We start from the raw sequence: 27,587 nt of genomic DNA on the forward strand, positions 1-27,587 counted from the left end.
GGCTGCTAAATTTATGGTAATTTATTATACAGCATGGAAAATGAATACAGAAAAATACTTGTATGTAAAAGGAAAAAAGAGGAAAAGGAACATTGAATTACTGGGCATTTGGGAGATTTATTAACGATCACACATCCAAAGGGTGGTCCTTGGTGCCCATTTCCATGATTTTGAGAGCTGGCCGCCCCGTGTCGTCCTCACTGTTGCTGCTGACGCTGCAGAGCTGGTCGGCCGGGGCGAGTGCTGTGCTCAGGCAACACAGTTCACTTGAAGGCACAGCCTTTTCAGTGTCACTGTCACCCTCGATGACAGTCACTGAGGTTTCCTGGTCTGTTAAGCTATCTGAAATACTTGGATTCTTCTCATCCCAAATTGAGGGTCCCAGATCTGTTTCATCGCCCACCTGCTGAACGATAACCCCTTCCGAATACTTGGATTTGTGGACAGGTAGGAAGAACTCGTTGGACGAGAACACCTCCTTCTCCTCCCTGGGCGAGGACAGCAGCATGTCCAGAGCTTTCCGGTATTCCTGACGTTCCTGCTGGATCGAGGCGTCCTGTTCGTTTTGTTCTGCACGCGCATCCTTTTCCAAACCAAGTAAAGCCAGCGTGTGAGCGTCCTCCAGCTTTCCCGAGTTTTCCTCCGATGTGCAGCCTAAATTCACCTTTAGGACATGCAGCAGGTGGCACATTTTCTCCTAGGATTACGAGAGAAGACAGTAACTGTATTCAATTTAGCTACATGGACTGACTTTTGTCTGTGGTGCTGCTGCCCTCAGCGGGACCCACACTTCTCTCCACCCCACCCTACATGGTGCACAGAGGACCAGGGGGGAGAGCACGGGCTTTTGATGCATTCTTTGAGGGGATGGGGAACCTTCGAAATTCCTTCTCTCTTAGAATTGTTCTAATGAAGTTCTTGGGAAAGACAAACCTCCTCCAAATGGTGTTTATTTTGTCTCACATGTCGGTCAAACAGTCGTTCTAAAGACCTACAAATGGTAAATAAAAATGTTAATGTTTCAACCAGAAAATCAACTAAATGCAAAATATCCATGCAATAATTGAACTACTACAGGCTGGAAAATTTTTTTACATGACTCTTTCTTTCCAAAGTTGAAGACCAATTCTTTCCTGTTCTGTCAGGTTCTCCAATATGGAAGCTAGTGCGGCGTCCACCATGTGTTTAAGTTAACGTGACGGATGCCAGTGTTTCCGAAAGACTGACTGCTACTTATATGTCTGTGATGAGCCTCCCTTCCTTCTCTTACAATCTGCCCCCAAACCAAACTCTAAAGACAACTCTTTTATAAAGAGTTATTTTGCAATGCTTCCTAAAGTATACTTGAAAAATAGTCCACTGGTGGTAAATCCAGATAATAACCTAAAAATGATCACTTCTTAAGCACCACTAAGTGTTAGGCACATAATAATAATAATAATTGTACCTCTAATCATGACCAATATGGGAGAGAAAGGTACTGTAAAAACATTTTAAAGATGAGAAAACTGTACCTCTATGAAAATGATTTCCTCTCCCCTAAGGTCAGAAGCCATTAAGAGAAGTTAACCCAAATGTTTCTGGCTCCGAGTTTCTTCTTTCAGCTACACCACACTTGTCTTCTGTCACATGAATGTATCAATAGGTTTCTTAAAAAACATCCTATTTCCTTTGTTGCCATTTGTTATTACAATAAAGTTATGAGCCAACTTTATAGTTAGTGGTTCTGAATAATGTAACACTTTTTTAAAAGCCCAAGAAATCCATACCTACATTTTACAATGACTGTTGATGTTCGGGAATATTCACTCCCAGGCAATTTCCTATGCATTCAGGGTACATAATGGCATCTTATACTGCATAACAAGAAGTCTGTCTCAGTGCCCAATGAATTTTAGAGAAATAACTGTTCCAGCTGTTTCAGGACACAGTTTCCTTTGATATCCAATACCTAATCTGGTTTTGCAAACTTCCCATTTCACTTATAGCACAGGTGGCAAACGCAAGGCCTGTGGGCCGAATCCGGTCCTCCACCTGGTTTTATCTGGCCTGGCCCCTTGTTTCTGCCCGGTGGCAGCACTGCGCTCCTTGCCCCTAGTTAAGGAGTAGTTACATGTGTACAGTCCTAAAATTACATTCGGCCCTTTGAAGGCAACCAAGAGATTGGCCCCTGGTGAAAATGAGTTTGACACCCCTAATTTATATAGCATGCAAACCTAGCTTTTACTTAGTACTCACTTTATTAGTAATGGTTGTAACCAAAATACTTGCTTTTGATTCTCACCATAGTTTCAAATAGCAAACTGGATTATGGATCTTTGCAGATAAGCAAAAATTTTATTTTCCTAGTCTATTATAAGCAAGAAATATAACAGTATTTAAATGAATAAAAGCTCTATTTTTTCTATAATTACTCCAAACTGTGAGTCTGCCTAGCCTATGAATTAAACAGTCTATACAAATTGATATCAATTATAAACACATGGTCCCCCAAGAAAGCAATATAGTTCTTTATTTCCTAATATGTGGAAATAACTTTAAAGAGTATTTAATGTACTCATCGACTGCCATATATTATTTGAAAAGATCTAACCTGTTGGAAAATAAGCCAAGGTTCAAAATCTCATTTGTTACATCTTCAATGAAACTCAGGTACAATAGTTCTTCTTCACTGGGAAGGCAAAGCAATACACAGCATAAAAATTCCTCGTCACTTACTGTGAGAATATAGGGCACAGGAATACTTAATTAGAACTCTATGATTTATTACAAATGGACATGTCTCACATTATTAAGAGGAATATTATAAAGCATGTCAACTTTCTGAAATTATGCAACGATACATATTAAAGATGAGAAAATACTCCCAGATAGAGTAAAATTTCACAGGCGTCTGAGTTCCACCCAGTAGTGAAAAATTAGCAGGAATTAGAACAAAACAGAGACCAGCCTTGGCTCTGTCTCTCTCCATCTTGCCGACCTGGTAGTGCACTCGCCAGTGCGTTCGTGCGCTCTCCCCCGGGAGCACAGGACCTTGTGGCCCGAGTGGCCACACGGCCCATGACCACGCAGGTTCCAGGGGGGGAGCCTGAAATGAACAGCAGCCAGGAACCAGCTACGCTGCCTGGTTGTGGATATGACCACTCAGCAGCCGCTGTGAGCTCCGAAGGACTATGCTTTACACCGGAGCAGTATCTCTGCTCACACTGGCTTTACCCTGGTCTTGCTGAGGAGATAGATGGGCTTTGGGACAGGGCCTGCCATTCTCCCAGACTGAAACCTCTTTCCTTTTACACCGGCCTCTCCCTCATGAGTTCGGCTTTTGTGAGTTTTGTTCTGTTGAAGTATTTTTAATTACTTGGACATACTTCCTTCTTACATTATCTTATGAGATAACTACAGTTTAGTAGCTACTACAAAAATGTCAGGATACTGTTACAAGTTTGATTTTGATGAGCTGAATGAGAATTGCTAGAAAATGTGAGTAGCTTTTATTAAGTATAAATAATTATTGAATAAGTATTAGGGAGGAATTAATTAGCAAATCAGATAAGAGAAGATTAAAATGTATAAGAAGTTAAAATTTCAAACTGCTTCAGTCCTTGTATTTAAATGACAAGTTTGAGAACAATGAAAATACAGAAGTATAGGGGTTGGCGAAAATAGGTTCACCGTGGTCCGCATGGAAAATAACACAAAATTAATAAATAATAACATGACAACAAACCGTTCGCGTACTCCCAAATGTAAACCTACTTTTGCCCAATGCTATAGAGGAGTTTCCCTAAAAAAAAAAAATTCAGCTTAACTAAAACAGCAAAACCTAAAAAAACAGTATCTGCAAAGAACTGGTGAGGTTAGAAATCTCCTGGAAGGCTGTCCTGAGTAACTAAAAGCCTGAATGTCTTGAAAACTATTATTTTTACTCATAAGAATATATAAGAATTATGGGTACTAACGATTAAAAAACAAGTATTGTTAACTTAGGGACAAATTATGTCTTTATGCCGGACATAAAGACAAAGTGATGGATAATTTCAGAAAATTCTGTTACATGATTGAACCCCAAAGCTGTTTGTAAGAGAGATTAGTGTTCAATCCTAATTGTTTGATAACCATTTGTATGATTCCTAACTCTTTTTTTTTGTTTGTTTGTTTTTTGATTCCTAACTCTTGATTTGCACGAGCAACATAGAAAGCTGCGAAAGATCTTACTCAGAGTAGACTTTTCTCCTTGAAGGAGGCTGCAGAGGACACTGGACCACGGCCCTGAAAGGAGAAAAGTAAATATTCGAACAGTGGTTGCCATATGTAAGTGTTAGTAATACTATGTATTAGTAATAGAATGTTGCATATCCATGATCTAGTATAATCTTCAGAAAGACCCTGTCTGTTTGGTAGGTATCACCTTTCTTGCTTATTAATGAGTTCACCAGTGGACAGGAAGCCCAGTAAGTGTTAACACAGGGTTTTTTTTTTTTTTTTGGTTTTTTTTTTTACCTATTGTTCTAATACAAATTCATGATCCTTTAAACAACTGCACTAGGCATTTACCCAGTGTAAATAATAACACTGTAACATATAAATAGTGCTGAAAAGAGATACTTCCCTGTGAAAAAAATTTTTAAGCTGGTCATGATGAGAAATTTTGTCATTCAGTTATGTCGTCATTGGCTAACTCCAAAGCTTTTTATTAAGGTACACTCAATTATAATAGTACACTATTTCACTTCTTTTAGATGGAAACTACTAGCAAAGATAAATATCCCTTTCTGAAGGTGATTCTTTACATCATTGCAGAGTAGCACATAAATCTTAAGCTAGAAGCGCCATGAAATTCAAGACCGGAAGCCGCAAGCCCTGCCACTTTGCAGCCGTGCTCCCTGGGCGGGGCCTGAGCGGGAGCTGGGCCGGGGTGGGCCCGCCTTCCCACCCGCTCCTCCCTACCACTTCGTTCTTGCCCTCTTTTTACTCTCCAGACCTTTCTTTCGTGCTCCACCTTCATCTCATATCCAGTCTCTGACATCAGAAAGGCATTTGACACCTACCTGAAACTATCCAGGGCATTTTCTGCGTGCTATACTACAAGGCTAATCTTTTTTTAAAAAAATTTAGGCACAGTATTTCATACTCACCAGACATGATGAGTAGTTTTTAAAAACTGCCTCTACACAGCATGGGTAGACCAAGCACCGGCATATGGTGAATATTTAAATCACAAATTATGAATCTTCAAATGGTGAGTTGTTCATGTGCCATGTAAGTTTACATTTGTGCCAAATAAATTAGTTGGCATCGCTGGCAGAGGGTTCGTCTCAGGGAAGGTTCTTTTTCACACGAATCGAGATGGCAAACAACATAAGCCACTGTCCCTTCTTCCTTTATTAATAAGTTACCGACATGAATTCATTTAAACTTTTATTGAGTACCTACCTGGTAAAATTTCCTTAGCAAAGCCAACCCTGCGAGGGGAACTGTGTAACACCGGGGTGTAAGTAAACAGTGCTCCCGAGTTGCACACGCTCCCGAGTTGCACACGCTCCCGAGTTGCACACGCCCCCGTCTGCTCCATGGACCCAGGCAGACTGATGGCTGCAGGGACCGCAGCACCCCCTGCTGCTCACCTTGGGCGGGGACACTGAAGAACGCCATTTCCCAGCTGGTCCCCTGGCAGGCCGCTCCCTTTTAAAGATGAAGGACTTACATTTGCTTTGGTTCTATATGTCATACAGTTAGGTGCCTGGGGATATAATGACAAGGATAAACCTTTATTTTCCTTCAAAAATACTGTAAAAGCAGAAATTAAGCAAAACAGCAAATTGGAAAAAAGTAGAGGTTGGAGAGCAGAGGTCTCCAGTAGACAAAAGTGAGAGACACATTATGAAAGGGATGTTTCAGAATATATTTTCCATCAAATCAGAGCTTTCTTCTTAAACTTATTTAACGTCAGATAAAACAACTTCTTATATTTTAATGAGAGACATTTTAAATGACATTAAGAAATCACCACAAATAAACGTATCAAGAGAAAATAAAACAAATATGTCCATTTTAGGGAAACTTGAGAAAAATACCGTAGACATTCAAAGAGCCACTCTGTCCCCGGTGCCAACATGCCAAGCACACAGAAGCAGGGGTGGCTGTGGCAGTATGAGCAGTGACACTCACCAACACACAGCTGGTGGCTCTAATTCCTTGCTAGGGTCACATACTCCGCCAAGCACTTGCTTGCATTTTAAGATTTTCTCTTTAAATGCACATTTCTGTATAGGGCTTTACAGTTTCAAAAGTGCTGTAAAAATGAGGGTCTACTGCCCATTTAATACTCGACTAGCTTCCTCAGGTAGAGAGGCTGCTGATAATAATTACAGACTAAGGCGACACACCATTTCCATACGGGCTTACAGAAGAACATTTGGAGCAAGTTGTCATAAAGATGGATTTACTCTGCTTTAGTTTATTTAGTTACCTACAGAGCTAACTCTTTTCCTGAATCTCAAGCTAGTCAGAGCCATCACTCTTTGATACCAGATTGGGCTGGGCACTTTCCCTACATCTGTTCCTTCCATTGACCCTGCATGTTAATTAGTTTTCCTTTGATGTGGAAACTCAGCTCTCAGAGGATAAGTGACTGGTCCTTGGGCTTTCAGTGGCAGGGCCCTGTGTCAAGCAGCCATTCATTCACAGCTGACATGGAAACCTTAGATCCTCTCTCTGTTTTCAGAAGGGAAGAGGAGAGTTGAATATGCTTGTATTCTGTCCCTTAATCCTTGTTTGACATTTTAATAGACAAACTTTTCAACAAACAATAAATTTAAATTGGAAGACAAGTTCAAATACCCCCAAATAAAAATAATTGCTAATCATTCAAAATATAAACACTGAAAAAGTAAAAGCAAACATTAAAAGAATGATGTACCCATCCAGTCTTATAAAATATATCATTTTCAATAACATAATCAGTGGCAGTTCTTTAAAGATATATAGGCATAAAAATTAAAATGCTTCTACACAAATTTATTTGTATTTAGAGAAAGAGAAAGGGAGAAAGAGAGGTAGAGAAACATCAGTGTGTGAGACATACATTGATCAGCTGTCTCTCATGCTGACCAGGGTGGCCCTCAACCCAGGCATGAGCCCTGACTGGGAACTGAACTGGCAACCTTTCTGTTCACATGCCTGCACTCAGCCCACTGAGCCACACCAGCCAGGGCTACACTCCTTTTCTGGCTTCTTTAGTAACCCAAGGCTACATCTCTGAAAACAACATTTAAGGTATTTTAGTCATCCATCCATCCATCCATCAACAGCCAGTCAACAAACCACCTGGAAGAGATGCTAATACCACATGGTTTCCCAAACCGGCAGGATCCATGTGGCCATTCACAGGGGGGAACAGGCAAACCTCTTTACTGCCTATGTCATTCGCAAGGAGTGTCACCAAGAGATGACTCTTCCCAAGCCAAACAGCTACCTCTATTCCATTAAGTCAAAGCAGCTATAAATCCAATGGGGAGCAGAGACCTCATTTCTATTACCTGTTTTATGTCCACTTCTGAGTTTGTGAAGTCCTTAGTCTCAACTGTCTCAAACTCGGGTTTAAAGCTGTAACATTAAAGAGATATAGTTAATCTTTCAAAATTCAAATATTATGATAATGAGCTTTAATGTCAAGAAAAAATAAACTCAAACATAGAGATGAAATCCACCTATTCTTAGAAACTGTGTTATTTCTAATTACACAATCAGGAAATAGGTGGTTTGGATTACCGATGCCGCTTTTTCCATTTTGGGATGGCAGCTAAATTTCAGTTGCGCAGAACAGGACTAGTGAAATGGGAACTATTATCTTCAAAAGCTGTCATACGTATAATCAGAAAAGTGTATGATCTACTGGTTTCCTCATTTCTCACTCGCTTGACACGTTCCATTATAGATTCAATTCCTTAATTCTTTGATTAAATGTATGCAGACTCCCCTGATATTTCTGTACCTCTTATATTTGCCCAGAGGAAAACATACTAGTCATAACTTGTTTTTCACTTTCCAGAACAACTGAAACCTAGTGCCTAATAAATACTTGTTTATGCGACCCAGAATAACCAGTCACAAGTCAGCGTACACTCAGCACTTTACGGGCTTGCTTCTCCTGCAGCCACGCCCACTCTCACTGCAGGTTCGTTCTGCGCAGGCGCCAACCACGGAGGAAACCACCATTATGGCAGATCCTACTTCGCTTTCAGCCCTGATCCCAGGTGTCTACATTACCCCTGTGGGCTGTTCCTGCACAGGACTGGGGGTGAATGTCTGCAGGGAGGGGGCACAGGGGCGGTTGCTTCTCCCTCCTCTTTGACCCACTGTTTTGCCACTTTTATCATAAAGCAATAGACATATCACCCAAGTGTTATCTGATGACATATTTTAAGGATTCTCTGGAAGTATATTTAAAAACACAGAGAAGTTCTAGTACCATGTTTAAAATATGCTTAATTCATGGTACATGAATTAAAATATGTCACATTCATGTATATGAGGAGCTCGACAAGTTTAATAGCTATTTGGTTTTTCAACAATTATTCTGACAGTTGTAAGAGGTACATGTAAAAGGAAAAGCTACACTAACAACATTCCATTCAAAAGGCAGATAAACTACATGACATCACGTAAAGAATATTGTTCAATTTCTACAACACCCTGGAGGACTTAACATTGGCTGCTGCTGTGCCGTACCTGCTGAACTCAGTCTGGGTCTCGACGTCTATCCGCAGGTTTGAAAAACCCTTTTTCCTTTTGGCAGGTGTGTAGTATCGATACTGTGACAGGAAAGACTTTGCTTCCGTTTTCAGAGTGCGTGGAGTGAATGGCAACTGTCTGTTAGAAAAGAGATTAGAATGTTTATCCAAAATGTCCCCACTGGGTGCTTTTGAGAAACCTAACTGAAACCGGCTGGCATTTGGGAACGAGCTCCTGGGCCCCCCGCCAGCCGAGGTTCCAGAGCACGTTCTCCTGGGCGCGGAGAGGTGGTCTGCGCTGGATGGTGTCTTCTCAGCGCCGTTTGTGAGGGCTTCGTTGGATTTAGGTGCACTTAGGTTCAGTCTCTCTGAAGAAGTCACTGGTGACTTTGCAAAGGATGAGTATCCATTCACTTTTATGATCAATGCGTCATCTTCATTTTGTGGTTCTTCTGCAAGCTACGAACATTGGGTTTGATAGTCATCAGTTACATTTGCAAATTCATAAACATCCAAAATGCTTGCCTCCGGAGTCTACAAAGTTAACTTACATGTTCCTAAAGATGTTAGCCTTGTATATAAAGTTCTATTCAAGTTTTTGAAGTATTAATATATGAAAGTAGAAATAGAATTCTAAATAGAATAGCAATTATTTCTTTCTGAAGCTAAAAGATGATTAATGACATACACCTATATTTGAGATCTTGACTGGTGTCAAGTTTCCAAAACCAACTGTGAGCCCTTTCCCAACCACAGTTGTCATTAAGGCTGTCCCCTTTTGTCACTAAGGCCCTCCTGCTGCTCTCTGTGCCAGCAGCTGCTCTGTAACTTCAAGGCTTTGAAGAAAGGAAAAGGAACTTCTCCTCACAATGTACACAGACACCCCTGATTTAAGTAACTGGTATTTTAAGTACCATTAAGAAATACTTATTCCATAAAAAGTTCACATACGTTTCCTCAAGTTCAACTCGTGAGAGGGAAAGTCTTTGAAAGGGAAGGTGTTTGCTCCATTTTGGGGAGTGCATTAACCTTGGAAGAACCATTTCTATATGGTATGTATCAAGTCTGAAAACACATATTTTATTCTTTTACAGATTAGATGCCCCAAAAGCCTTGTCTATGATTCCAGACCTTTATGGGCAACTGTGTATCCTTTACAGAACTGAGGCCCTTTATTCAGCAGAGGGAAGTTACAAAAACTGAGGTGAAAATGGGGAGGATGTGTCCAGTTCTGTGTGTCCTATTAGCTCATGGGGTGAAAAACAAATGGAGGGAGGGAGGGAGGAGCCAGGTGCTTCCCTGTACAAGGTGCTGTTCTTACCAGGGAGCAGAGTAAGGGAGGAATGATGAGAACTCCTGCCACTGTAACTATTGAGCACAGAATGGTAACTCTGCACAAGGTACTGTTCTAATTGCTTTACATGTACAACTCATTTAATACATCAACTTCCGGTGGTGGTACAGTTATTACTTCTACTTTATAAAAGAAATTCAGGCACAGGGTCTCCCACATTTGAACCCAGGCTGAGCCTATGCTCTTCACCACTAATTACATCATACTATTTTTTAAAAGATTTTATTTATTTACTTTTAGAGAGAGAGGAAGGAGGAGAGAGAGGGAGAGAAACATCAATGAGTGGTTGCCTCTCAAACGCCTCCTGCTGGGGCACCTGGCCCTGACTGGGAATTGAACTCGTGACCCTTTGGTTTGCAGCCTGGCGCTCCATCCACTGGGCCACACCAGCCAGGGCCATATTATCTTTTTTATTTATTTTTAATGATTTTATTTATTTTTAGAGAGTGGGGAAGGAAAGGAGAAAGAGAGGGAGAGGAATATCAATGTGTGGTTGCCTCTCAAATGCTCCCTCCTGGGGACTAGGCCCACAACCCAGGCACGTGCCCTGACTGGGAACCGAACCAGCAACCTTTTGGTTCTCAGGGCTGTGCCTAATCCACTGAGCTACACCAGCCAGGGCCATATTATCTATTTTAAAGAAGTCATTTGAAAATCCTATATTTTTAGATGTTTCACACCACCAGGAGTTTTAAACTGATTTTAACCCCTTTCCCGGCAGTGAATGAGTCAGATAACCTAAGCACTGATTTGTCTAAGCAAGGAGACTGCAGGACACTGGGTGTGGTGACTACTGCCGCAGAGAGCACATTCCCTTTCCGGTGCTTTCTAACCCTACTCCAAATCCAAGGCAGAACTACTCAGTAAGCAAGTAACTATTTTGGCATTAAAGTCTGAGTCATGAGGGTATTGTTTAATTAATGACTCTAATATGTTAGTTTTAAAAAGTACTCCCAATCTACACTCATTACTGCAGCTCACTTACCAGAAGAGACTGGCTCCCTGGGAAGAAATTTCTGACCATGACATGAAAGCCCTTTAGGGCTATTAAACAATAATCACAGGAATTGTTTACACTTAGAGGTCGAGTGAAAACCAAGATCAGAGCAGGCAGAAATGCATAAGGTATCACAGTGCCTGTAAGAGAACTCTGATCAGCAACGGTTATTGAATGAACAAAATGAAACACTAAAGGGAGCCTCTAAAGGCAAACGTACATTCCCATTCGTCTGGCACGGGCTGTGAAAACTGCCGCTGAGCTGCCAGAAGGCGTGAAACTTTCCTGCACTTTTGTGTCTTGCAGTCCCTACCGCGTATCCTACTTTTCCTTCCTTGGAATCCACCAGAACACAGTATGAAATCAACTGTGTCAAGCTGCCTTTTTGAAGTTATATAATTTCCTTTAGCCATAAATATCAGAAAGCTGGGATACATATGATTTTCACAGAAAAATGTATAACACATTGGTAAATTCACGAAAATCTGAATAGCACTGTCAAGTTCTAAAATCAGAAAAGGGTTAATCAGTTGTATGTCAGTGGAACAAGAAATTTTGGTGGTAGGTAATCTGACCACTTTCATGTCCTCATCCTCACAGTTCAATGCAATTTGCACTGAAAGCAAGTTAGAGGCCCTGCCTGCATTCAGGAGAGGATTGTTACAGATGTCAGTCGAACAGACAGTACAAGATCAGAAGGCAGAAATAAAAACATACTAAATGCTCAAGTTAAGAGACAATAATTATCAGAGTGAATAACCTGACCCACCTAAAACTTTAGGTCCTACCTTAAACATTAGAATTAAAAAATGGAAAAAGAGCCCTGGCTAGTGTGGCTCAGTGGAATGAGTGCTGGTCTGCAAACCAAAGGGTATCCAGTTCAATTCTCAGTCAGGGAACATGCCGGCTGCAGGCCAGGTCTCCGGTCAGGACACATTCCTGGGGAGTATGCAAGAGGCAACCACACATTGATGTTTCTCTCCCTCTCTTTCTCTCCCGCTTCCCCTCTGTCTAAAAATAAATAAAAACCTTAATTAAAAAATGAAAAAATATATATACCAAAGGAATGATAACTGGAAGAAAGATGGTTTAATTACATCAATATCAGAAAAATTATACAAGTAGCATTAAGGTAAAGAAGTTCAAAGCACAGTGATAAAAGGTTTGATTCACCAAGAAAATATGTCATCTCTAAATCTGTATGTAAATAGATTCAAAATATATAAAGCAAAAATTGGTAGTATTACATTTTGGAAGAAAAGCTAAGCATTCAATTATGTGGAAGGTTTCTGTTAATAAATAATAAATTAATCAGACAAAAATCAGTAGGATTTGAACATCTCAATGATACAAAGTTTAATCTAATGAATGTACTATATATTAAATACTGGGCAAAACAACTATAGAATATAATTTACTTTTACACACACAATGACATAGTGAATTAAAAAAAAAACTGTCCACCTACTGGGCCATAAAACAAGTCAACAAGAAGTGGTTGCCACACAGACATTCCCTGATCATACAGTAGACTGGAAAACCGTAACAAAAAGAAAACTAGGAGAAATTAGAGATTAAGAAATACCTCTAAATGATTCCAAGGTTAAAGAATAAATTATAATTGAAATTATATAATATTTTGAATTGAGCTATAATAAAAATGCCACAAAGGAAAACATATGGGGTGCAGGTAAAGTAGAACTTGGAGGAAAAATTATAGCCTTGAAAACGGTTACACTATAAAAGTGAGGTTAAAAATAAGTCAAAATAAACTAAAAAAAAAAAGCTAAAGAAGACAATAATGATAACTGTGGACATTAACAAAACAGTAGACAAATATAATAGAGATGATTAATGAAGTAAAAAGTGTGCCCTTTAAAAAGATAAAATTGACAAATCTTTGGCGAAAATACCCAAGAATGAAGACAGAAATTTAAAATAGCATTAGGAATAAAAAGGGGCAACAACACATATTCAAGAGGGAGTAGAGAATACTATGATTAAGTCTATGCCCAAACTTTGAACATTTAGATGATAAAGACAGTGTCATATGTGTATTGATTATATATATAATAAGTAACAAAAATAGTTACATAAGGATTTCAAAAATTGAGTCAGTAGTCAAAAATTTTCTCTCAAAGAAAACTCTAGGCCTTAATAATAATTTTAATGTTGGGTTCCACCAAATTCAAGGAATCATTATTCCAAACTTATAGAAATTATAGCTTAGAAAAAGAGGAAACAGTGCCCAATTTATTTTGTGTGCTCGCATATCCTGACACAGTAGAAAAAAAAATGACAGGTTAACATCAATAATAAATACAGATGGTAGAACCCTAAGCAAAGTGTCAGCAACTATGCCCAGTGATGTATAAAAAAGGTAATGACAGAGTTGTGTTCACAGCAAGGATGCAAAGGTAAATATTAGAAACTCGGTTGTAATTCACTACATTAACAGATTAGAAAGAGAAATCATACCCTTATTTCAAAAAATGCAAAAAAACCATTTGATAAAATTAACATGAATATTATATTCAAGGGAAAGGAAAGATATCCTCTTAGCAAACTAGCAATAGGAGAGAACTTACTTGATCAGATGTTAAAGGATCTCACTGAAGACCCACAGCAAGGGGTCAGCAAACTACAGCTTACAGGCTAAATCTGGCCTACTGTCTTTTGTTAATAAAAGTTTTACTGAAACACAGCTAGGCCAATTCATTTTTCTATTATCCATTTATCCATGGCTGCTTTCCAATGGCAAACAGTTGTGACAGAGACTTTGTGGCTTGAGATGCCAAAAAGAGTTACTATCTGGTTCTTTACAGGAAAAGTTTATCGAGGCTCTGACCTATAGGAAATGAGTTACCAAAGTCGGGTGATACCACTGATAAGGGAGCTGAGAAATATCTGCTTTCAAAGGTAAAAATACCACCTTACCTTTTGTAGAGTGTTAAATAATGCCTTGGAATTATTTTTAGAATGGGTCTGCCCTGTAGTTTTAGTTAATTTCAACTCCCTTTCACATTGTGCTAATTCCTTTTTGAGTTTCTCTCTTCGTTGTTGGTCTGCATCTGATGGGGAAAACAAATCTTTTGAAATGTAGAATAAAAGAGAAAAATTAATTTTTTGGTCTTGGAAGACAAATGGAGCACACCTTTTTTTCCTTTACTAAAACTGTTTACACTACCAATATGTAAGTAAAAACCCACGTACTTTTCTGCATAAAGCAAAGCTAAAATACTGAGTTTATAAAAACTTTAGATTGATTACCTAGAGAGCACAACAAGAAGTGACACATGGGCCAAACCTAAGAGGTTGAGAAGCAACTCCTAGCAGATGAAGAGAGAGACACGGAGGTTAGAGCTGTCGGCCCGTGTTGTCTGCGACTCTGTGGTCACCAACTGCAGAGTCTGAATTCGGGCTTTAGACTTTCACCAGACGAAATATTATTGTCAACACCATCATATGCTATGATAAAACAATTTTAAGTTTTATATGACTTTAAAAATGATATTAAATTAAAAATGTTTCCTTTTTGTTAAGTTTTTTAAAAATGTATTGATTTGAGAGAGAAAGACACGCCAGCCGATTTGTTATTCCACTTATTTATGCATTCAGTGGTTGATTTTTGTATGTGTCCTGGCTGGGGATCAAACCTGCAACTGAGGTGTGTGGGGACGATGCTTTAATCACCTGAGTTACCAGGCCAGGGGCTCAAAACATTTTCAATCAGGACATCTGATTTCTGTTTTTCTTAACTGCTACTCCTTTGAAAATACAAATGAAGAAAGTGTTTTCACACTTTAGTTTGCTTTAAATTCAGCTGCTGAGTCAATATTAAAGATTCAGTGTACAGAATGAAAATGGTGAGATAAAAGACAAGTCATTTCAGAGTTAAATAAAAGTAGAATGACTTGTATTTTCCTATAAAATTAAAACTTTAACATATATTTTTTTAAAAGGAACTATCTCAACTTAAATTTCAAGTTTCAAATCACCCCAATTTGAATCAGAATTTATAATAATTTTTACAGGCTGAAAAAACAAACTAAAGTAATTTATATGGATATCTAAAGTCTGCATTATAATTATTAAAACACTTAGAAACATACTAAAATAAAAGTATTTATCTATCATTTTCAGCTTTTTCTATCCAGAAATACTTGCTTCAGGAATGTGTTAACTAAATTGTAGCAGATGATGTTTGTGGAGGGAATGAATAGAACTTTCTCAGTTCTCTTATCTTACCAGTAAGTAAAACAAGAGAGAAAAAATATGATAAAATAAAAGTTCTCAGATATTGAATACCTGCATGTCACTAAATATGTCCAACCAATGCATTTGTGTAAAGCCTCCTCATACCAACACCACACAAAAACAGCTCCAAATGGATTGCAGACCTAAATGTAAGGCTTACACTGTAAAACTCTTAGAGAAAACATAGGGGTAAATCTTCAAGACTCTGGGTTAGGCAAAGATTTCTTAAATACCATATCAAAAGCATTTTAAAAAAAGGTGAATTAGACTTAATCAAAATGAAAAAAGACACATACTGAAGAAAGTAAAAAGTGAAGTCACAGATAGGGGAAAATATTAACAAACCACACATCTAATAAAGGACTTGTATACAAAATATATAAATAATATACAATTCAATGAGACAAATAACCCAATTAAAATAAGAGCAAAAGATTTGAATATTCTCCCAAAGGTATACAAATGAACAATGAACATATGAAAAAAATGCTCTCCATCATGAATTACAAGGGAAATGCAAATCAGAACCACAGTGAGATGCCACTTTATACCCACTAGAATGGCTATAACCAAATGGGAGCTATAACTCAGCATCAAGTGCTAGCAAGGACATGGAATCATTGAAATCCTAACATGTTGGAGGTGGGAATGTCAAATGGCACAGCCACCTTGAAAACAGTCTGGCAGTTTCTTAAAAAGTTAAACATAGCCCTGGTCCGGTGGCCACATTGGTTGAAGCGTCACCCATACACCAAAAGGTTGCGGGTTTGATTCCCAGTCGGGGCAGGTATAAGAGGCAATGACTGATCTTTGTCTTTCACATCTCTCCCTTCCTCTCCTTCTAAAATCAGTAAAACATGTCCTTGAGTGAGGATTAAGAAAAAAGTTAAATATAATTTTACCTTCTGACCTAGCAATTGCATTCTTAGGTATATACCTAATACCCAAGAGAAATGCAAACATTATCTCCATAAAAGACTTGTATCTGAATTTTCCTATGACCAGTGTTCATAATAACCAAAAATCAGAAACAATGCAAGTGTTGAGCAACTGATGAACATAACTTTTACAAAATGTGGTATTATCCTTATATTTAGTAATTAAAAGGGGATAAAATACTGACAGATAGGCTAGGACATAAATAAGTGTGATATTGTTTTGTTCACCTGTTTAGTTCAATCCCTTAGAACAGTGTCTAGCACATAGTAGGCCCAATAAATGTTTGGTGAATTAATCAATGAATAAACTAGTTACCTAAGTATTATACAAAATGCCTGAATAAATTGGTAGATTTGGATTTTAAATCCAAGAGTTTGGTTAAGAGGATTAATACATGCAGGCTTTTTACTACACAACCTAAAGGAGAAGAAATAATCTTATTTCTAAATAGTAAGAAATAAGTTAATTTCCTGTTGTTCAGGTAACTTCAGTATGAAAATTTAGAAAAAGCTTTCCATTTAGCAGTAATCCTAGTTGAAGGAGATTATCTGATCTAATGACAATTGGGTGAAATCATACGAATTCCAATGACTCAGATTTTTTAAGTATGTAAATATTGAACCAGTTTTGTGTGCAATAAAAAGTTACTAATATGATAGAGAAGAAAAACCTGTAAGGCACAAAAATAAAAATCTGGAAGGGTCCCTAGAGATTACGTAATTACCTTTCATTTTACAAAAGAGGACATAAGAGTAAAATGACTTGCCCCCCTAACTTGTGTGCTGGGCTCAAATGGACTTTAAAAATACACATTCAAGTCCCAACTCTAAGGCTTGTCGCAAACATAAAAGGAACACAAGCAGAGAACTCCCAGTGCCAGGCACGTGGCTGAGAGACACCGTGCTCTGAATGGCAGCTCCTGGTGACTGGCTGAGCCTGAGTCCTCTCTCCCCCACTAAGCAGACAGACAAGAAGAGATGTGTCCAGCCGCACCTGCTGCCTGGGACCCCTCCTAGACTGTACTTACCTGATGGGCATTTCCCTGGCTGGGCTCTGATTCCTTCACCATTTAGCATGCACTTCCTTGGGTTGATAATTATCTTTTATTGTGGAAAGTCTTTCTCAATTAAACTATAAACAATTAAATTAAAATAGAAACTTAAGAAAACACTAAATTTAAAGTTTATAATATTATGACTTGTATAAGATAAGCAGGCTGTGATACTCACGTTCTTTGCTACTTTCAAGTTTCTTGAACTCGAACAAGGGCCTTAAGTGGTATCTTTGAGAATATTTTTAAATAGGAATTGCAAATTTCATGGAATCGATTGCAAATTGATTCTTTCCTTGGTACAGATTTCTAAAAATTGGAATATTTAGTCAAAGGGTATATATAATACGATTCCATAATATCATATGTCAATATGGCTTTTTAAATACATGTAACTTCCGGGTTTATTATTAGTTAGGCTTTTAGGATATACCTGGGCAAGCCTTTTAGTATTACCCAAATTTTTATATGTAGGAAACATGAAATCCAGAGACGTTAAAAATTTATCCAAAGTCACATGGCAATTTAGTGGCAAAGTCTGGGTTCATTTCTAAGTTCATAATCTTAGAAATGCAATACAAGCCACTTTTATTTATGGGTAATATTTATAGGTTAGAATATGCTTCTTCAAAGGGCTAATATGTTAACACCCATTAGCCCAGCCACTATAAAAAAAAACAAGTGTTGGGGAGGATGTGGAGAAATTGGACTGCTTGAACACCATTATAAATGGGAATATAAACTGAGCTACTATAGATAACACTATGGTGGTTTCTCAGAAAGTTAAAAATAAAATCACAACATGATACAGCAATCTCACTTCTTGTATATCCAGAAGAAATGAAAGCAGGGTCTCAAAGAGATATCTGTACATCCGTGTCTGCAAAAGGTTATTTAAGACAACCAAAAGGTGGAAACAACCCAAATGTCCACTGACTTATGACTATATAAAGAAAATATGGTATATACATACAATGGAATATTATTCAACTGTAAAAATGAAGGAAATTCTGACCTATGTTACGACACGGATGAACCTTGAGGATGTGACGCTAAGCACGTAAGCCAGGCAGAGGAAGAAAAGCACTGGATGGTGCCACTCACACAGACACCTATGCAGAGACACTCAGAGACAGAAATGGTGGCACTTCTGGACGGGGCGCAGGGGGCATTATGGTTAACAGGTGGCTCTGCAGTTCGGCAGGAGAGCGGGAGAACTACCGACACGGGTGGTGGTGATGGTTGTCCCACAATATGGATGTTCCTAATGCCACTGCACTGTAGACTCACAGTGGTTAAGATGGTCCATTTATGTCATGTGTAGTTCACCACAAATTTTTAAAGGGCAGTGTGTCAGAAATTACTTACATTTGATGCTGGCACTCACGCTGAGTGGAACCGAGCAGTCTACCACAGCTGAAAGAAGATGAAGAAAATCAGTTGTTTAATGATATTCTTAATATTTATAAATGACAACAAATACTGCATATGGAAATCATAAAAAGCTCCAGAACCTGCAGTTCCTTGTTTTCACTTTTATGGTACTCCTAAAGATGAAAAATATAATATGCTTGATAGAAAAGTACACTGGTTGGGATTAACAGCTCACTAGATACTACAAAAGAAAATATCAGTGAACTTAAAAACAGCAATATAATCTATTCAAAACAAAACACAGTGAAGAAAGGCTGGAAAATAAACGCATAGAGAGCATCACTGACCTAACCCACCTGTATCAGGCTCTCAACATACTTGTACTTGGAATCCCAAAACAAGCTTGGGGAGAAAAGGCAAAATTGCAGAACCCACACAATCTGATTTGAAGACTTCCTGTAATGCTATTGTAATTAAGGCCGTGTAGTATTATAATAAAGATATACATGTAAAACAATAAAACTGGAGAGTAAGTCCAGAAATAGGCCCACACATATGGAAAATTGTCTTTCAAGAAGTACTAAGGTAATTCAATAGGGAAAGAACATCTCTTCAACAAACAGTACTGGTTATATTTGGTTACTCAGAGGCAAAAAAAATTGATCATTATATCATATCATATGCAAAAATTAGCTCAAAATGAATCACAACCTTAAATTTAGGAGCTAAAGCTTATAGTGATAGAAGAAAACACATAAGAAGATCTTAGTGATCTAAGAGAAGGGTCAGGTTACTTAAAGAGGATATAAAAAGCATAAACTATTTTAAACTTGAAAAGCTGATTTTGACTTATGTCTCTAAATACTTCTCTTTAGATTTTCAAACACTTAAAATGTCCTAAAATATGAACTAAAATTTAAAACCTTTAGCCTTTCAAATGGGAAAAAGAAAAAATATATTAGTGAAAAACTGGCGAAATTCAAATAAGGTCTGTAGTTAATAGCATTATGCCGATATTAATTTCCTGGTTTTAATCATTGTTATAGGATTATATAAGATTTTTAACATTGGGGAAAGCTGGGTGAAGAGTTTTTGTGACTTTCTACTACTTTGACAACTTTTCTATAAGTCTGAAATTATTTCAAATAAAAACTTAAAAAAGAAAATGAAAAGACAAGTTACAGACCCGGAGAAAATATTTGCAAAACAGGTATCTGTTGTAGGACTTATATTTCAGAAACACTCTCACAACTTCATACTATGAAGACAAACCACCGATTTTTAAAAATGGGTGAAAGATTTAAGCAGCTATTTTACCAAACAAAATATACACATGGCAGATAAGCACAAGAAAAGTTGTTTAACATCATTAGGCACTGGGGAAATACAAAGTAAAACCCTATCAAATGCTGGTGAGGATATGGAAGCAATAGAAATTTAAAACGGTATACTCTAGAAAACAGTTCAGCAGTTTCTTATTTAATTAAAATACACTTACCATATTAGCCCACAATTCCACTCCTAGTAAATAAGTTTATCCAGGGAAATAGAAGTGTATGTTCAAAGACTGTATGTGAATGTTTATAGCAGCTTTATTCCTAATGGTCAAAAGTGAGTCAAAATAAACCAAACGTCCACCTACTGGTAAATCAATAAATTGTGGTGTATTTCTTTATATGGAATGCTACCTTAGCAATAAAAAGGAATAAACACTCTTACAGAGACACGGATTAGTCTCAAAAGTGTTAGCTAACTGAAAGAAGCCAGGCCCCAAATGACACATACTGTGTGACCCCATTTATATGACATTCTGGACAAGGTACAACTATAGTCAGACCGCAGATCAGTGGTTGCCAGGGATGGCGGTGAAGAAGCTGACAGCAAAAGCCTTGGGGGAGCTTTCAGGGTGACGGGATGCTCTGCAGCAGGGATCAGCACCGTTTTCTGCAAAGGAACTGCTCCAGGCTTTGTGCAGGTGCGGGGGGGATGCGGTCTGTGCAGCAGCGAGCCAACTCTGTGAGTGCAAAACCCACTCCAGACAGCGCGGAAAAGAAGGGACACGACTGTGTTTGTGGATGGACAGTGAAATTTGCATTTCATGTAACTTTCACGATACAAATATTCTTCTTTGGACTTTTTCCAACCGTCGAAAAATACAAGTACCATTCTTAGTTCACAAGCTGCACAAAAACAGGTGGCGGGAGGACTGGGCCCGGGAACTATAGCTGGCCAGCCTCTGCTTCACAGCACGACTGTGGCGGCAGTCATACAAATGTGCGTATTTCTAAAAATAACTATATTCTTAAAGTTAGTTTATTTTCTGTGGGTAGCTTTAGCTCAGTAAAGCTGACCAAAAAAAGAAAAAGATTAGTTAGCATCTTCTCTGTGCAACTTCTTTAATATATTTTAAAATAATAAAGTAGATTATAAACTTGATTATATTAAAATCAATATCTAACCACAAAATAACATTAGGGATAATGCTGGTAAAAAGAAACAACACAGGCACTATACAAATTTCAGTTAACAGAAATGGCATTCTTTACATACATTTGCTAGGTATATAAAGTTAGAGACAGTAGCTGGTGCCTCTACCAGGGGTGTTCAACCCTGTGGCGTCTCTGGGCCACTCTGGAAGAGGAAGAGTTGTCTTGGGCCACACATTTAATACACAAACACTAGCGAAAACCAATGAGCAAAAAAAAGATTTTAAGTAAATTTACGCTTTTGTGTTGGGTCACATGCAGCCTGCGAGCCGTGGGTTGGACAGCCCACGTGCCTATACTAAACACCAACCCAGATATATAATGTATTCATTTTTGCTATGGATTTACTCTAAGTAGAAGTGAAGTCAAGGGTTTAAACTGGGACAGAAAGTTCACATGTGCACATTTTTACCTTTGGCTGAAAGGATTTTATTATAGTGAACAGCCATGTGGTTCTTGACCGTGTGGAGAGTGCTTAGTCTGAGAGAGGAGGAGTCAGTGCAAAAAGCTAAAAATTAAAACATAGTCAATCATTATATATTTAAAATTAATATGAAATCCTCATGAGATAAACAATTTACTGGTTATTAAGTTCATTTCTATAAAATATTCTGAAGTTCAACCCCAGAGATACTGACAAACTGTGCTGCTGAATGCGTCCCAGCCTCGATCTCACACTGGTAACTGGTGAGCTATTGAACTTTCTAGGTGTTACAAGCCTGAGACTTTTGAGAAGAGATCCAGAATATAATCTATGATTATATTTATAAAACTATTCTTATCAACAGCTCTCAAGCTTCTAACTAGAAAAGCTTAGCTGCTTCCCAGACTGTAAAATAACGTTGCCACTGTTAGCACTCGAATATGTGGAGTCTGGGAACTTGAAAAAATCCCAAACTCCAAAACCCTGTGCAAAAATTCTCTTCTGAGAGGCAAACTTCTAACCTCAACAAGATCTACAAATCAGCCGACGCATGCTTTTTGAAGTATTCCATGACATTAAACATCTTGACATCATTTAAACTATTTAAAAGAAATCTTAGAAATAATCAAGCACATATATATAATTATAAAATGTAAATGCAGGCATAACTTTCTTAAACATTAGAAGTAGTTTTTGAGAAATAATACATGCATGTGGTTAAAAAAATAATCAAAAACTAAAACAGTATATAGAGATTGAATATAAGTGGCTTTATGACCCCTGCCCTCTTCCTAGAAAGAATACTGTTACTTTTTTTATTCACCCTTCCAGGGAAATTCTGTGCATAATATAAGAATACACAATAATGATAAGCTTGGTACTACTCTACTACATTTACTGAATAGGTACCATGCATGCATTGCCCTCAGCTCTCTCCATGTAAAAACTCATTTAATTATCACTATCACCATGTAATAGATAGGGCAACCGAGGCACAGAGATGTAAGGTCTTCAAGATCACACAGCTTGATAAAAGATGCAGTTTAGATGCTGACTAAGGCAGCCTCATACTTACAACCACTACATATAACTGCATATATATTCTCTAAAAAAAGTTAGCAAACTATACATAGTTCTTCATCCCGGTCTTCTATGTAAGTATCTTTTAAATCTAGTTTTAAATTTTTAGTTAAAAGCTATTTTTCAAAGTTTGATTCTGGTTCTATGTATAATAAAGAAATAAGTCAGGTAACTGAAAATGTGATCTTTCCTTCACATCTGGAGGAATGAGGACCAAAGATTTTTCACAGAAATAAAGAAAAAACAACATTAAATTGTGTGCCTAATAACCCACATTTAAAACTTTTAAACCATAATTATACAAATGTATTTTAGGTTTACATTAAAATTTTACTTTAAAGGCTTTAAAATTTGTCCTTTCACGAGACCTAGAAATCCAGTTGAATAAAGAGGCCTGTGTTGGCTGGCTCCTGACACAAAGTGCATTTTCTCTGCACAGCTGTTCCTGGTCAGGCCTTGCGCCTTTATTAACCTGCAAACGGCCATGTTGACTCGGAAGGCCTAACTCAGACCAGGGTCGTCCACCAGCAAGGAGCAGAGCTGGGCTGGAGCCGCACCAGGGAGGAGGAGGCAGCCAAGTCCACATCCAAGGCCCAGTAACAGTTTGAAATAATGGACTTCTAAATTAATCGTAAGAATTCCTGTAATATTTAATTATAATTAATAATATGAAGTTTGAGTATTGATTGAATTTTTTCATGTCATAATTTACAAATAAGGGAAACAGTCAATCTTTACCAAACAACCTTTTGCCACTTTAAGTACCTCACTTACCATTACTTTTGGTGCTCAAGTGTCCTTTAAATAGGCATGACGGACCAGATCTGGGAAGGACAGAGGGTGCTCTGACTTTTAACAAAAAAATTAATTAGTATAAATGAAACACAATTTTCACAAAGACAACAATATTAAGCACTTTCTTCCCTCACCTGAGAATATGTTTTTACTGATTTTTAGAGAGAGAAAGGAAGGGGGTGGAGAGAGAAAAAGAAACATTCATGTGAGAAACACGGATAGGTTGCCTCTTGGACACGTCTGGACCAGGGATCGAACCCTCAACTTTTTGGTGTAGGGATGGCGCTCCAACCAATTGATCCACCTGGTCAGAGCAACAGTATTGAACATTTAAAGAATAACGAATTTATCTTTAATATTAGAGTTGTTTAAAATTTTAGTCCATCATATTACTAACCAGAAATGATTTATCAGACAAAAATTCTGCAGCCATTGATAAAAAGTTTTCTCCTTTAAGCGAACAACTTACTTTCTTTTTCTAAAAATGATTTTATTTATGTATTTTTAGAGAGAAAGAAGAGAGGGAGAAAGAGAGGGAGAGAAACATGGATGTATGAGAGATACATCAATTGGTTGCCCCTTGCACACCCCCCAACTGGGGACCTGGCCCGCCACCCAGGCATGTGCCTAGACTGGGAATCATACTGGTGACCCTTTGGTTCACAGGCCAGTGCTCAATCCACTGAGCCACGCCAGCCAGGCCTGTAAACAAGTTATTTTCACAAGAGCTGTACCTTGAGATGTTAGTTTCACTGGGTAAAATGATAAATACATCAATTATGTTATTTCATATATTCTGACTTCATTCTGTACACCACTGACCTTCTGGGTATTTAAATGATTTTGAGATACAACAGAACTGAGGTGCTAAGCTAATACATGTGTATTAACTATTTCAGTTAATTATAGGCTAGTTTGTCCTAAAAATAATTTTTAGAAGGTTTTATTTAATTATTTTTAGAGAGGCAAAGGGAGGGAGAAAGAGAGGGAGAGAAACATCGATGTGTGGTTGCTTCTCCCACGCCCCCTACTGGGGACCTGGCCAACAACTCAGACGTGTGCCCTAGACTGGGAATTGAATCTGCGACTCTTTGGTTTGCAGGCCGGCACTCAATCCACTGAGCCACACCAGCCAGAGCCTAAAAATAATTCTAAGAAAATTATAATCCTCCCACAAGGTAATCAAATAAATTAGAAATTATATGATATCTTACTATGTATAAAATAAATACATATACAAATATAGAAATGTCAGAATCAGAACTTAATGTTTAAAAGATGTCTTAAGGCTCACCCTCCTCTTGCTTGGATCCTATCTAAACAGTGTCCATTTGGAAGTCCTCCTTCCAAATTTATCCTTCCTTGTCAATTCTCCCTTGGCTCTTGGGTACCATACAGAAATTTCTTATGTTTTATAGTTACTCTTTTATGATATTTTAACAGTTCTTTAAGCTTCCCTTGTTTAAATCACTTTATGGTTCCTATCTTCTCATTGGACCCAAATTGATACAAAGGGGATGAAAAAGTAGCCTCACACCAAAGGCCAGGAAAAAAATATCATCCTCTAACTAGATTAGGACTAAAATCCTATCCATGAGCTCACAGGTCTCACTAGGGGAGTGAAATTCATCAGTACATGCAAGCAGTCCAGTTCCCTAAACAATGTGACGTCATTACGATAGCCAGAAGGGACTCTAATGAGGAAAGGTGAAGGTGTTTCTTGTGGTACAATTTCCCAGGAATGAAGAAGTTTGGGAATCCGATGTTATTGATATGTGTCTCTATTGGGCCAACAGATTAAAAAAATTTTTTTTACCAAGCTTCTTTCAGTTATCTGTAAGAAAGGTTGTCTTCTCTCTCTGCATCTCCCTAAGTTACTGATAATAGAGTAAATGCAGTTTGCCATTCTCCCTTGAGAAGCTGGAAAGACTATAGATTATCTTGTCTACCATTGTACAAATAACTAAGACCCAGGGAGTTAAGGCAATTTGCTGAAGACTACCTAGTAAATAGCACAGAGATTACAAAGAAGATATATTGTTTTTTTTTTTGTAGGCTGGTGCTCTTTGTATAAAACCACCATCTAGAAAGTTTGCCTTATAAAAGAATGTCTAAAAATTGTGATATCAAAAAGAAAATGACAAAAGAGAACAATAATAATTTTTTTGACTTGGGTGTGTTAATATTTTGTGCTCTGAAATCATCAAAGGTAATCTCTTAATAAAATTTAAGAAATTTAGAAAGTGCAGTCTTTTCCATTAAAGTGCAGTATTTTGGCCCTAGCTAAAGTTATTTATGCTTCCCTACCAATCATAATAATTAAGACCTAAGAGAACTGACTACCCCATGCATTTGTTGAATATTATACTTGTTCTAAAAATTCAAAATCAATAACTATGTCAGATAATATATATTATATATCCTAAAAATGAAGCTAATTAAATTGGGTAAGTTATAAAAATGTAAACCATTTTACATTTGACAGGATCCCAATTTCTAAAATAATTCAATAAACTTTGAGGACTTACTCAGTCTGTTACACTCTAAATTTTACATCTATCCTTTGCCAGGCCCCCATCTCTAGCACAAGGTGGTAAGAACACTGGTGGGAGGGTTTCAGATTCCCCATCTGAGTTGTGACCGTGGCAAGTTATTTATGATCTCTTAGTTTATTAGTCTCCAGTGTTTATTTACAGTGCAGTGAGGATAATACCTAACAGAATGTTTTTGTGGATCAAATATAAGATAATTTGGAAATAGGGCTGAATGGTAGTTTTTGTTATAAAATTTCTGAGAACCACAAAAGCATGTTGGTTTGTGATTTCAGGAACTTGGGCTGGTAAAGAGTCAGGATACGCAGTCTGCTAAGCAGTGGATAGTTTTTTCCTCTATTCAGATTAGCACTTATTTTGACTAATGATGAAAAATTAAAGGCACACTCATATTCAAAGCAAGACTTATTACATGAACATATAACAGCTTGGTTTAAAGGCACTTTTTAAAATACATGACAACACTGAATTGGGAGGAGAGGGTCTCCCTGAAGATTGCCTACTTGGGATTGAAGAAAGAGTGCCACTTTGTTCAGAGAGAGGGAAGAGGCAAATAATTTTGATTGGGCCAACGATTTGTAGAGATTTAGCTACATGGTCCCGACTGTTCCAGTGATGTGCACTCGACCCACAGGTATTCATGCGATCAAGGCCAGGGGTCCAGAGCGATTATGGATTAGTTCTTTGCTACTAAAAGTGTAGCCAGAAACACTGCATCACTTGAAAACTTATTATAAAAGCCAAATATCAGTCCCCCTTATCAGACCTGCTGAACCATAATCTGCATTTTAACATGCTTTCCATGCACTTTAAAGTTAGAGAATCCCTGATTTCCACAGAGTTTTGAGAGGTGGGAACTACTTACAGAATGGAAATTTCATGTTTACTGAGTGCTTATAATGTTCCAGCTTTATATGTATTATCTGCATTTAATCCTCAAGAGCTCTATGGCATGGGTGTTTTACTCTCACGTACAAGAGATGAGGAAACACAGGGTCACTTCTGTGGAGTGCAGCAGGGGCCCAGGGAGGTGTGACTCCAAACACCAAATTTGGCTCCTGTGCCCCGGAGCCATGGAGGTAATTAATAAAGGCTTCACGGCCTCGAGTTCAGGGGACAGGGCCTCCTGGAGTCAGGGCGACAAATTCTGAGCAAGAGGGGTGCCCACGAACCCGCAAAGGAGAGCAATCTCCATCCGGGCAACACTCAGGTCCACAATGGAGACTAAGCAGGGGACGGAGAGCGACCGGGAGCGGCGTGGACGCGCACAGCCGGGACTCGGATTCGGACACGGACCCCAGACCCCGGGCCAGAGGCCCAGGGCCAAGCCCAGCGCGAGGGGCGAGAAGGCGCCCTTTACCTCTTCGGCTGCCATTCATGCTTGGATCCTCCTGCAGCCACCCTGGAGACACGCTGCGTCCCCTTCCCCGGGCGGGGCCAGCCCCAGCAGCAGACGATTGTCAAGCTGTAGCGGGCGGAAAGCTGTGGCGGCTGGGGACCGTCGCTAGGCCGGTTGCTAAGGGCGGGTTCGAGGGTGTCGGGATTG

The 27,587-nt window shown here is 38.4% G+C and overlaps 1 protein-coding gene across 9 annotated transcripts; it reads right to left on the minus strand.

The window, feature by feature from the left end:
* Nucleotides 1-27,507, minus strand: SPATA7 (spermatogenesis associated 7). 9 transcript variants are annotated; one of them, XM_037130357.2, is made up of 12 exons: nt 27,402-27,507; nt 23,469-23,543; nt 21,603-21,698; nt 18,699-18,746; nt 14,021-14,154; nt 8,731-9,191; nt 7,539-7,605; nt 5,625-5,740; nt 4,216-4,269; nt 2,594-2,671; nt 934-991; nt 1-697 (listed from the first exon to the last, which is right to left on the minus strand). In XM_037130357.2, exons 1-12 carry the CDS (start codon nt 27,418-27,420, stop codon nt 128-130), a joined length of 1,776 nt encoding a protein of 591 aa, XP_036986252.2. In that variant the 5' UTR covers nt 27,421-27,507; the 3' UTR covers nt 1-127. The 9 variants fall into 9 exon arrangements, with proteins under 9 accessions (XP_036986252.2, XP_036986251.2, XP_053522116.1 ...); XM_037130356.2 differs by having other exon boundaries at nt 14,021-14,172; XM_053666141.1 differs by lacking the exon at nt 21,603-21,698 and adding an exon at nt 17,307-17,410 and having other exon boundaries at nt 23,469-23,539; nt 27,402-27,481.
* Between the last annotated feature and the right edge of the window lie 80 nt (nt 27,508-27,587).

This window comes from Artibeus jamaicensis, unplaced genomic scaffold (genome assembly GCF_021234435.1).
Source record: "Artibeus jamaicensis isolate MK-2021 breed Jamaican fruit bat unplaced genomic scaffold, CSHL_Jam_final contig_444, whole genome shotgun sequence".
Taxonomy (NCBI): domain Eukaryota; kingdom Metazoa; phylum Chordata; class Mammalia; order Chiroptera; family Phyllostomidae; genus Artibeus; species Artibeus jamaicensis.

Bases quoted from the DNA above. Each gene is read 5' to 3' on its own strand.
- SPATA7 (XM_037130356.2), bottom strand. The intron at 14,173-18,698 runs GTAAGTAATTTC...ACATTTCAAAAG, and splicing joins CGTGAGTGCCAGCATCAAAT to ATTTGTTTTCCCCATCAGAT. The intron at 9,192-14,020 runs GTAAGGTGGTAT...CAATGTTCGTAG, and splicing joins TATTTAACACTCTACAAAAG to CTTGCAGAAGAACCACAAAA.